The 15,321-nt window shown below is 38.0% G+C and overlaps 1 protein-coding gene across 1 annotated transcript in view; it reads left to right on the top strand.

The window, feature by feature from the left end:
• Window positions 1-15,321, top strand: part of LOC106593831 (zinc finger protein 709-like) — a 53,952-nt gene that overhangs the window by 30,221 nt on the left and 8,410 nt on the right. The window contains exon 4 of the mRNA XM_014185221.2: window positions 1,774-2,206. Within this exon, the coding sequence (XP_014040696.2) occupies window positions 1,774-2,206 (433 nt within the window). The remainder of the gene's footprint in view (window positions 1-1,773; window positions 2,207-15,321) is intronic.

Here is a 15,321-nt window from a genome sequence, read left to right as displayed (position 1 = left end):
GTTCCAATTATTTTACATTTTTCCTATAGGGGATTTTAGAAACACTTAAAATAAGGGCTGTGAATTGTGTAGGCTTACCCTGGGGTGAAGTTGTGATAACCATGTAAATCTCTCTCGGACAAGGTGATGTTTATCAATATATTCATCTCTATTTACTCTCAAATACTAAAATGCAAATGAGCATCAATGTAGTTATCATACAAGACTACAAATCCCTGCAAGATCCTGCACGTTATCTCTAGCTGAGTCAATTTAAATGTTCACAAGACAGTTCGCAGAATTGTCAATTTAAAGAAATGTTGCCAATTTATTCAATACTACATTTTGCTAACATTAGATAGTTAATCCAGAGATTCTTACCTTTGCCTCAATTCGTCAGTCTCGTCCAGATCATCATGGCATTTGAAGTTCTTTATGATAGCCACATTAGGAGCTAATCTTGACCATGAATGAATGGTGGAAAAACAATTGGAACCATTTCCTTGTTTGACCGCTAGGTTTTATGGGTATTATGACTCATACTGTGGTGCTCTATGAACAAAGACTCTGTTTTTGGACACTGGGTTGAATGTTGCACTTGATCATCTGCTGATTTCATGATGTCTTGCACACTTTCAAAGGTCCCCAGTACCAGAGGCAGCAAAGCAACCTCACAGCCCTATCAAACCTCCCCCATGTTTGATTGTAGGGAGGGTGTTCATTTCTTTGAATGCGTCATTGGGTTGTCAGTACGCAAAGGCTGTGCAACCAAGTACAAGCTCCGGGGTGCTAATAATGTTGTCCATGCCATTTGACTTTATTTTCACAATTCAAATGTGTAAACTTAAGTTTACACATTTAAAAATTGGTTATGCAATATTGGCAATCCAGTGACTAGACATTTTAGTTGAAAGAGCATGGCACTTGTAATGCCAGGGTAGTGGGTTCCATTCCTGGGACCACCCATATGTAAAATGTATGCATGCATGACTAAGTCGCTTTGGATAGATGGCATTTATTATGAAGTTATTTTTTGAATAGATAAGGGTGACAATATACTGTATTGATCAAAATGTAAATCCTTAAATAGATGAATAAAAATGGGCATTTCTTGATTCTAACCTTGAAACCTCTGGAATTTAGTTGTTCTGTTTCATTGAGTTAATTTGTAGTCATCAAGTTGGTGTATGAAAATATGATGCCGTTGTTCTGATAACAACATTGATAACTTGTTGACCTAAAAAACATTTACCACCTCATGAATCTTACCATCAGTATTATTCCACCATGTCAGATTGTAAAATAGGCTGATTGTAAAAAAAAAAAAAAAAAAAAAGGATTTAATTGATGTTACATATTTTGGTCTGAATAGAAATAAAATGTGGAACGCCTGCACCATTATTAGACATTCGGTATATACATCTACATATAGAGGGCTTGCGCTTGCTCCACATATCACCTAGCAACCGCACCAGGCGCCATGTTGGATGTTGTTATTTGTCTTTTAGGCGACGCTGCCAAGTGTGACGTCTAATCTAGTGGACGGGCCGCTTCTTAACAACAGCTTGTTTAGCTATCTCGGTAGATTGCTAGCCAACATAGCCGAAACATTGGCGCTCTTTAGACGCGTTCAGTGTATATTTTCTGTGTTTTAAAACATACTTCTTTCGTATAGCTAGTTACCTCATTTAATTTCATATTTACGTTGTTAATCGGGTAGCTAGTTGGCTGGATAAATTAGATTAGCGCCAGGCTAGTCGTTAATGCTAACCCGCTAGCTAGCTAACATCCTAGACCATGAACTCACTAAACTACTCTCTTCCTGCTAAAGAAGAGCTCGTCGGCTGGACGGAGAAAGAAGCTCTGGGGCTGAACATTGTCATGAAAGAAGAAGAGGAGGGGGATGTTACAGTAAAAGGAGAGGAAGAAGCTTTCAGAATGAAAGAGGAGGCTATCAGTATCACATTGAAAGAAGAGGAGAAGAACGTTACAGTGAAAGAAGAGAAAGAACCTTTTAGAGTGAAAGATGAAGAGGGGATAGAGGCTGTCACAGTGGAAGAAGAGGAGGAGGTAGAAGCTTTCAGAATGAAAAAGGAGGAAGAGGAGGATGTTATAGTGAAAGAAGAGAAAGCCTCCTCTTCCACTCCAAAGGGTTCTATCTTAAGAAAAGAGGAGGAGGATGACGTTTTGGAAGAGGAAGAACAGACTGAAGATCTGATTAACACCAGTGAGTACCGTCTTAAAAGCAGGGCCACAAACGGCCCTTGTTGAATTAATGTATCGTTTTAATATATGGCTCTGGGCCTCGCCATTGATTCTTGGAGAATATAACTTATAAATGTCCACTGAACTTAGTTAAACTGTCGTACCCCATCAGAACCCAAAATATAAGCATATTTTACTCCTTTGTTTGTAAACAATGTAATTGTAAATAAACACTATATCCTCAAAGCATGGAGGTAGTTCAATTAGGCTGAACCTGAGACATGAGACACTGACCACAAAGATACTGACCACAACTACTGACTACCACAACTACAGATACTGACCACAAAGCTACTGACCACCACAAGTACAGCTACAAACACCAAACCAATGTAAACATGTTTAGGCTATCCTAACTTCAAACGATTATCAACTATACCTATATAAATGTGCTACATTAGCATAATATAACTCAACAACAGTAACTCTTGAACCGTTCAAGCTAGATACACCAAACAAACTTTCATATGTTCCAGCTATCCTTTTCATCCACATACTTTTCCAACTATAACCAGTCACTACCATTACGACTGTAGACACTACCACTACTATAACTATAACCAGTCACTACCATTACTACTGTAGACACTACCACTACTATAACCAGTCACTATCATTACTACTGTAGACACTACCACTACTATAACTATAACCAGTCACTACCATTACTACTGTAGACACTATCACTACTATAACTATAACCAGTCACTACCATTACTACTGTATACATTACCACTACTATAACTATAACCAACCACTACCATTACTACTGTAGACACTACCACTACTATAACTATAACCAGTCACTACCATTACTACTGTAGACACTAACACTACTATAACTATAACCGGTCACTACCATTACTACTGTAGACACTACCACTACTATAACTATAACCAGTCACTACCATTACTACTGTAGACACTACCACTACTATAACTATAACCAATCACTACCATCACTACTGTAGACACTACCACTACTATAACTATAACCAACCACTACCATTACTACTGTAGACACTACCACTACTATAACTATAACCAGTCACTACCATTACTACTGTAGACACTACCACTACTACAAACAGTCACTTCCATTACTACTGTAGACACTACCACTACTATAACTATAACCAGTCACTACCATTACTACTGTAGACACTACCACTACTATAACTATAACCAGTCACTACCATTACTACTGGAGACACTACCACTACTATAACTATAACCAGTCACTACCATTACTACTGTAGACACTACCACTACTATAACTATAACCAGTCACTACCATTACTACTGGAGACACTACCACTACTATAACTATAACCAGTCACTACCATTACTACTGTAGACACTACCACTACTATAACCAGTCACTACCATTACTACTGTAGACACTACCACTACTATAACCAGTCACTACCATTACTACTGTAGACACTACCACTACTATAACTATAACTATAACCAGTCACTACCATTACTACTGTAGACACTACAACTACTATAACTGTAACCAGTCACTACCATTACTACTGTAGACACTACCACTACTATAACTGTAACCAGTCACTACCATTACTACTGTAGACACTACCACTACTATAACTATAACCAGTCACCACCATTACTACTGTAGACACTACCACTACTATAACCAGTCACTACCATTACTACTGTAGACACTACCACTACTATAACTATAACCAGTCACTACCATTACTACTGTAGACACTACCACTACTATAACTATAACCAGTCACTACCATTACTACTGTAGACACTACCACTACTATAACTGTAACCAGTCACTACCATTACTACTGTAGACACTACCACTACTATAACTATAACCAGTCACTACCATTACTACGGTAGACACTACCACTACTATAACTATAACCAGTCACTACCATTACTACTGGAGACACTACCACTACTATAACTATAACCAGTCACTACCATTACTACTGTAGACACTACCACTACTATAACTATAACCAGTCACTACCATTACTACTGTAGACACTACCACTACTATAACCAGTCACTACCATTACTACTGTAGACACTACCACTACTATAACTATAACCAGTCACTACCATTACTATTGGAGACACTACCACTACTATAACTATAACCAGTCACTACCATTACTACTGGAGACACTACCACTACTATAACTATAACCAGTCACTACCATTACTACTGTAGACACTACCACTACTATAACCAGTCACTACCATTACTACTGTAGACACTACCACTACTATAACTATAACCAGTCACCACCATTACTACTGTAGACACTACCACTACCACTACTATAACCAGTCACTACCATTACTACTGGAGACACTACCACTACTATAACTATAACTATAACCAGTCACTACCATTACTACTGTAGACACTACCACTACTATAACTATAACCAGTCACTACCATTACTACTGTAGACATTACCACTACTATAACTATAACCAGTCACTACCATTACTACTGGAGACATCACCACTACTATAACTATAACCAGTCACTACCATTACTACTGGAGACACTACCACTACTATAACTATAACCAGTCACTACCACTACTATAACTATAACCAGTCACTACCATTACTACTGTAGACACTACCACTACCACTACTATAACCAGTCACTACCATTACTACTGTAGACACTACCACTACTATAACTATAACCAGTCACTACCATTACTACTGTAGACACTACCACTACTATAACTATAACCAGTCACTACCATTACTACTGTAGACACTACCACTACTATAACTGTAACCAGTCACTACCATTACTACTGTAGACACTACCACTACTATAACTATAACCAGTCACTACCATTACTACTGTAGACACTACCACTACTACAACCAGTCACTACCATTACTACTGGAGACACTACCACTACTATAACTATAACCAGTCACTACCATTACTACTGTAGACACTACCACTACCACTACTATAACCAGTCACTACCATTACTACTGTAGACACTACCACTACTATAACTATAACCAGTCACTACCATTACTACTGTAGACACTACCACTACTATAACTATAACCAGTCACTACCATTACTACTGTAGACACTACCACTACTATAACTGTAACCAGTCACTACCATTACTACTGTAGACACTACCACTACTATAACTATAACCAGTCACTATCATTACTACTGTAGACACTACCACTACTATAACTATAACCAGTCTCTACCATTACTACTGTAGACACTACCACTACTATAACCAGTCACTACCATTACTACTGTAGACACTACCACTACTATAACTATAACCAGTCACTACCATTACTACTGTAGACACTACCACTACTATAACTATAACCAGTCACTACCATTACTACTGTAGACACTACCACTACTATAACTATAACCAGTCACTACCATTACTACTGTAGACACTACCACTACTATAACTATAACCAGTCACTACCATTACTACTGGAGACACTACCACTACTATAACTATAACCAGTCACTACCATTACTACTGTAGACACTACCACTACTATAACCAGTCACTACCATTACTACTGGAGACACTACCACTACTATAACCAGTCACTACCATTACTACTGGAGACACTACCACTACTATAACCAGTCACTACCATTACTACTGGAGACACTACCACTACTATAACTAGTCACTACCATTACTACTGTAGACACTACCACTACTATAACCAGTCACTACCATTACTACTGTAGACACTACCACTACTATAACTATAACCAGTCACTACCATTACTACTGGAGACATTACCACTACCACTACTATAACTATAACCAGTCACTACCATTACTACTGCAGACACTACCACTACTATAACCAGTCACTACCATTACTACAACTATAACCAGTCACTACCATTACTACTGTAGACACTACCACTACTATAACTATAACCAGTCACTACCATTACTACTGTAGACACTACCACTACTATAACTATAACCAGTCACTACCATTACTACTGTAGACACTACCACTACTTTAACTATAACCAGTCACTACCATTACTACTGTAGACACTACCACTACTATAACTATAACCAACCACTACCATTACTACTGTAGACACTACCACTACTATAACTATAACCAGTCACTACCATTACTACTGTAGACACTACCACTACTATAACTATAACCAGTCACTACCATTACTACTGTAGACACTACCACTACTATAACTATAACCAGTCACTACCATTACTACTGTAGACACTACCACTACTATAACTATAACCAGTCACTACCATTACTACTGGAGACACTACCACTACTATAACTATAACCAGTCACTACCATTACTACTGGAGACACTACCACTACTATAACTATAACCAGTCACTACCATTACTACTGTAGACACTACCACTACTATAACCAGTCACTACCATTACTACTGTAGACACTACCACTACTATAACTATAACCAGTCACTACCATTACTACTGTAGACATTACCACTACTATAACCAGTCACTACCATTACTACTGTAGACACTACCACTACTATAACTATAACCAGTCACTATCATTACTACTGGAGACACTACCACTACTATAACTATAACCAGTCACTACCATTACTACTGTAGACACTACCACTACTATAACTATAACCAGTCACTACCATTACTACTGTAGACACTACCACTACTATAACTATAACCAGTCACTACCATTACTACTGGAGACACTACCACTACTATAACTATAACCAGTCACTACCATTACTACTGGAGACACTACCACTACTATAACTATAACCAGTCACTACCATTACTACTGTAGACACTACCACTACTATAACTATAACCAGTCACTACCATTACTACTGTAGACACTACCACTACTATAACCAGTCACTACCATTACTACTGTAGACACTACCACTACTATAACTATAACCAGTCACTACCATTACTATTGGAGACACTACCACTACTATAACTATAACCAGTCACTACCATTACTACTGGAGACACTACCACTACTATAACTATAACCAGTCACTACCATTACTACCGGAGACACTACCACTACTATAACCAGTCACTACCATTACTACTGGAGACACTACGACTACTATAACTATAACCAGTCACTACCATTACTACTGTAGACACTACCACTACTATAACTATAACCAGTCACTACCATTACTACTGTAGACATTACCACTACTATAACTATAACCAGTCACTACCATTACTACTGTAGACATTACCACTACTATAACTATAACCAGTCACTACCATTACTACTGGAGACATTACCACTACTATAACTATAACCAGTCACTACCATTACTACTGGAGACACTACCACTACTATAACTATAACCAGTCACTACCACTACTATAACTATAACCAGTCACTACCATTACTACTGTAGACACTACCACTACCACTACTATAACCAGTCACTACCATTACTACTGTAGACACTACCACTACTATAACTATAACCAGTCACTACCATTACTACTGTAGACACTACCACTACTATAACTGTAACCAGTCACTACCATTACTACTGTAGACACTACCACTACTATAACTATAACCAGTCACTACCATTACTACTGTAGACACTACCACTACTATAACCAGTCACTACCAGTACTACTGGAGACACTACCACTACTATAACTATAACCAGTCACTACCATTACTACTGTAGACACTACCACTACCACTACTATAACCAGTCACTACCATTACTACTGTAGACATTACCACTACTCTAACTATAACCAGTCACTATCATTACTACTGTAGACACTACCACTACTATAACTATAACCAGTCACTACCATTACTACTGTAGACACTACCACTACTATAACCAGTCACTACCATTACTACTGTAGACACTACCACTACTATAACCAGTCACTACCATTACTACTGTAGACACTACCACTACTATAACTATAACCAGTCACTACCATTACTACTGTAGACACTACCACTACTATAACTATAACCAGTCACTACCATTACTACTGTAGACACTACCACTACTATAACTATAACCAGTCACTACCATTACTACTGTAGACACTACCACTACTATAACTATAACCAGTCACTACCATTACTACTGTAGACACTACCACTACTATAACCAGTCACTACCATTACTACTGTAGACACTACCACTACTATAACTATAACCAGTCACTACCATTACTACTGTAGACACTACCACTACTATAACTATAACCAGTCACTACCATTACTACTGGAGACACTACCACTACTATAACTATAACCAGTCACTACCATTACTACTGTAGACACTACCACTACTATAACTATAACCAGTCACTACCATTACTACTGGAGACACTACCACTACTATAACTATAACCAGTCACTACCATTACTACTGTAGACACTACCACTACTATAACCAGTCACTACCATTACTACTGTAGACACTACCACTACTATAACCAGTCACTACCATTACTACTGTAGACACTACCACTACTATAACTATAACTATAACCAGTCACTACCATTACTACTGTAGACACTACAACTACTATAACTGTAACCAGTCACTACCATTACTACTGTAGACACTACCACTACTATAACTGTAACCAGTCACTACCATTACTACTGTAGACACTACCACTACTATAACTATAACCAGTCACCACCATTACTACTGTAGACACTACCACTACTATAACCAGTCACTACCATTACTACTGTAGACACTACCACTACTATAACTATAACCAGTCACTACCATTACTACTGTAGACACTACCACTACTATAACTATAACCAGTCACTACCATTACTACTGTAGACACTACCACTACTATAACTGTAACCAGTCACTACCATTACTACTGTAGACACTACCACTACTATAAGTATAACCAGTCACTACCATTACTACTGTAGACACTACCACTACTATAACCAGTCACTACCATTACTACTGTAGACACTACCACTACTATAACTATAACCAGTCACTACCATTACTACTGTAGACACTACCACTACTATAACTATAACCAGTCACTACCATTACTACTGTAGACACTACCACTACTATAACTATAACCAGTCACTACCATTACTACTGTAGACACTACCACTACTATAACTATAACCAGTCACTACCATTACTACTGGAGACACTACCACTACTATAACTATAACCAGTCACTACCATTACTACTGTAGACACTACCACTACTATAACCAGTCACTACCATTACTACTGTAGACACTACCACTACTATAACCAGTCACTACCATTACTACTGGAGACACTACCACTACTATAACCAGTCACTACCATTACTACTGGAGACACTACCACTACTATAACTATAACCAGTCACTACCATTACTACTGGAGACATTACCACTACCACTACTATAACTATAACCAGTCACTACCATTACTACTGCAGACACTACCACTACTATAACCAGTCACTACCATTACTACTGTAGACACTACCACTACTATAACCAGTCACTACCATTACTACTGTAGACACTACCACTACTATAACCAGTCACTACCATTACTACTGTAGACACTACCACTACTATAACCAGTCACTACCATTACTACTGGAGACACTACCACTACTATAACCAGTCACTACCATTACTACTGGAGACACTACCACTACTATAACTATAACCAGTCACTACCATTACTACTGGAGACATTACCACTACCACTACTATAACTATAACCAGTCACTACCATTACTACTGCAGACACTACCACTACTATAACCAGTCACTACCATTACTACTGTAGACACTACCACTACTATAACCAGTCACTACCATTACTACAACTATAACCAGTCACTACCATTACTACTGTAGACACTACCACTACTATAACTATAACCAACCACTACCATTACTACTGTAGACACTACCACTACTATAACTATAACCAGTCACTACCATTACTACTGTAGACACTACCACTACTATAACTATAACCAGTCACTACCATTACTACTGTAGACACTACCACTACTATAACTATAACCAGTCACTACCATTACTACTGTAGACACTACCACTACTATAACTATAACCAGTCACTACCATTACTACTGGATACACTACCACTACTATAACTATAACCAGTCACTACCATTACTACTGGATACACTACCACTACTATAACTATAACCAGTCACTACCATTACTACTGTAGACACTACCACTACTATAACTATAACCAGTCACTACCATTACTACTGTAGACACTACCACTACTATAACTATAACCAGTCACTACCATTACTACTGTAGACACTACCACTACTATAACTATAACCAGTCACTACCATTACTACTGTAGACACTACCACTACTATAACCAGTCACTACCATTACTACTGTAGACACTACCACTACTATAACTATAACCAGTCACTACCATTACTACTGGAGACACTACCACTACTATAACTATAACCAGTCACTACCATTACTACTGTAGACACTACCACTACTATAACCAGTCACTACCATTACTACTGTAGACACTACCACTACTATAACCAGTCACTACCATTACTACTGTAGACACTACCACTACTATAACTATAACTATAACCAGTCACTACCATTACTACTGTAGACACTACAACTACTATAACTGTAACCAGTCACTACCATTACTACTGTAGACACTACCACTACTATAACTATAACCAGTCACTACCATTACTACTGGAGACACTACCACTACTATAACTATAACCAGTCACTACCATTACTACTGTAGACACTACCACTACTATAACTATAACCAGTCACTACCATTACTACTGTAGACACTACCACTACTATAACTATAACCAGTCACTACCATTACTACTGGAGACACTACCACTACTATAACTATAACCAGTCACTACCATTACTACTGTAGACACTACCACTACTATAACCAGTCACTACCATTACTACTGTAGACACTACCACTACTATAACCAGTCACTACCATTACTACTGGAGACACTACCACTACTATAACCAGTCACTACCATTACTACTGGAGACACTACCACTACTATAACCAGTCACTACCATTACTACTGGAGACACTACCACTACTATAACCAGTCACTACCATTACTACTGGAGACACTACCACTACTGGAGACACTACCACTACTATAACCAGTCACTACCATTACTACTGGAGACACTACCACTACTATAACTAGTCACTACCATTACTACTGTAGACACTACCACTACTATAACCAGTCACTACCATTACTACTGTAGACACTACCACTACTATAACTATAACCAGTCACTACCATTACTACTGGAGACATTACCACTACCACTACTATAACTATAACCAGTCACTACCATTACTACTGCAGACACTACCACTACTATAACCAGTCACTACCATTACTACAACTATAACCAGTCACTACCATTACTACTGTAGACACTACCACTACTATAACTATAACCAGTCACTACCATTACTACTGTAGACACTACCACTACTATAACTATAACCAGTCACTACCATTACTACTGTAGACACTACCACTACTTTAACTATAACCAGTCACTACCATTACTACTGTAGACACTACCACTACTATAACTATAACCAACCACTACCATTACTACTGTAGACACTACCACTACTATAACTATAACCAGTCACTACCATTACTACTGTAGACACTACCACTACTATAACTATAACCAGTCACTACCATTACTACTGTAGACACTACCACTACTATAACTATAACCAGTCACTACCATTACTACTGTAGACACTACCACAACTATAACTATAACCAGTCACTACCATTACTACTGGATACACTACCACTAGTATAACTATAACCAGTCACTACCATTACTACTGTAGACACTACCACTACTATAACTATAACCAGTCACTACCATTACTACTGTAGACACTACCACTACTATAACTATAACCAGTCACTACCATTACTACTGGAGACACTACCACTACTATAACTATAACCAGTCACTACCATTACTACTGGAGACACTACCACTACTATAACTATAACCAGTCACTACCATTACTACTGTAGACACTACCACTACTATAACCAGTCACTACCATTACTACTGTAGACACTACCACTACTATAACTATAACCAGTCACTACCATTACTACTGTAGACATTACCACTACTATAACCAGTCACTACCATTACTACTGTAGACACTACCACTACTATAACTATAACCAGTCACTATCATTACTACTGGAGACACTACCACTACTATAACTATAACCAGTCACTACCATTACTACTGTAGACACTACCACTACTATAACTATAACCAGTCACTACCATTACTACTGTAGACACTACCACTACTATAACTATAACCAGTCACTACCATTACTACTGGAGACACTACCACTACTATAACTATAACCAGTCACTACCATTACTACTGGAGACACTACCACTACTATAACTATAACCAGTCACTACCATTACTACTGTAGACACTACCACTACTATAACTATAACCAGTCACTACCATTACTACTGTAGACACTACCACTACTATAACCAGTCACTACCATTACTACTGTAGACACTACCACTACTATAACTATAACCAGTCACTACCATTACTATTGGAGACACTACCACTACTATAACTATAACCAGTCACTACCATTACTACTGGAGACACTACCACTACTATAACTATAACCAGTCACTACCATTACTACCGGAGACACTACCACTACTATAACCAGTCACTACCATTACTACTGGAGACACTACCACTACTATAACTATAACCAGTCACTACCATTACTACTGTAGACACTACCACTACTATAACTATAACCAGTCACTACCATTACTACTGTAGACATTACCACTACTATAACTATAACCAGTCACTACCATTACTACTGTAGACATTACCACTACTATAACTATAACCAGTCACTACCATTACTACTGGAGACATTACCACTACTATAACTATAACCAGTCACTACCATTACTACTGGAGACACTACCACTACTATAACTATAACCAGTCACTACCACTACTATAACTATAACCAGTCACTACCATTACTACTGTAGACACTACCACTACCACTACTATAACCAGTCACTACCATTACTACTGTAGACACTACCACTACTATAACTATAACCAGTCACTACCATTACTACTGTAGACACTACCACTACTATAACTGTAACCAGTCACTACCATTACTACTGTAGACACTACCACTACTATAACTATAACCAGTCACTACCATTACTACTGTAGACACTACCACTACTATAACCAGTCACTACCAGTACTACTGGAGACACTACCACTACTATAACTATAACCAGTCACTACCATTACTACTGTAGACACTACCACTACCACTACTATAACCAGTCACTACCATTACTACTGTAGACATTACCACTACTCTAACTATAACCAGTCACTATCATTACTACTGTAGACACTACCACTACTATAACTATAACCAGTCACTACCATTACTACTGTAGACACTACCACTACTATAACCAGTCACTACCATTACTACTGTAGACACTACCACTACTATAACCAGTCACTACCATTACTACTGTAGACACTACCACTACTATAACTATAACCAGTCACTACCATTACTACTGTAGACACTACCACTACTATAACTATAACCAGTCACTACCATTACTACTGTAGACACTACCACTACTATAACTATAACCAGTCACTACCATTACTACTGTAGACACTACCACTACTATAACTATAACCAGTCACTACCATTACTACTGTAGACACTACCACTACTATAACCAGTCACTACCATTACTACTGTAGACACTACCACTACTATAACCAGTCACTACCATTACTACTGTAGACACTACCACTACTATAACTATAACCAGTCACTACCATTACTACTGTAGACACTACCACTACTATAACTATAACCAGTCACTACCATTACTACTGGAGACACTACCACTACTATAACTATAACCAGTCACTACCATTACTACTGTAGACACTACCACTACTATAACTATAACCAGTCACTACCATTACTACTGGAGACACTACCACTACTATAACTATAACCAGTCACTACCATTACTACTGTAGACACTACCACTACTATAACCAGTCACTACCATTACTACTGTAGACACTACCACTACTATAACCAGTCACTACCATTACTACTGTAGACACTACCACTACTATAACCAGTCACTACCATTACTACTGTAGACACTACCACTACTATAACTATAACTATAACCAGTCACTACCATTACTACTGTAGACACTACCACTACTATAAGTATAACCAGTCACTAACATTACTACTGTAGACACTACCACTACTATAACCAGTCACTACCATTACTACTGTAGACACTACCACTACTATAACTATAACCAGTCACTACCATTACTACTGTAGACACTACCACTACTATAACTATAACCAGTCACTACCATTACTACTGTAGACACTACCACTACTATAACTATAACCAGTCACTACCATTACTACTGTAGACACTACCACTACTATAACTATAACCAGTCACTACCATTACTACTGGAGACACTACCACTACTATAACTATAACCAGTCACTACCATTACTACTGTAGACACTACCACTACTATAACCAGTCACTACCATTACTACTGTAGACACTACCACTACTATAACCAGTCACTACCATTACTACTGGAGACACTACCACTACTATAACCAGTCACTACCATTACTACTGGAGACACTACCACTACTATAACTATAACCAGTCACTACCATTACTACTGGAGACATTACCACTACCACTACTATAACTATAACCAGTCACTACCATTACTACTGCAGACACTACCACTACTATAACCAGTCACTACCATTACTACTGTAG

This window comes from Salmo salar, chromosome ssa02 (assembly GCF_905237065.1).
Source record: "Salmo salar chromosome ssa02, Ssal_v3.1, whole genome shotgun sequence".
In the NCBI taxonomy this organism is placed as follows: Eukaryota; Metazoa; Chordata; class Actinopteri; order Salmoniformes; family Salmonidae; genus Salmo; species Salmo salar.
The sequence above is the reverse complement of the archived record's forward strand: the minus strand, read 5'-3'. Positions and strand labels throughout refer to the sequence as shown.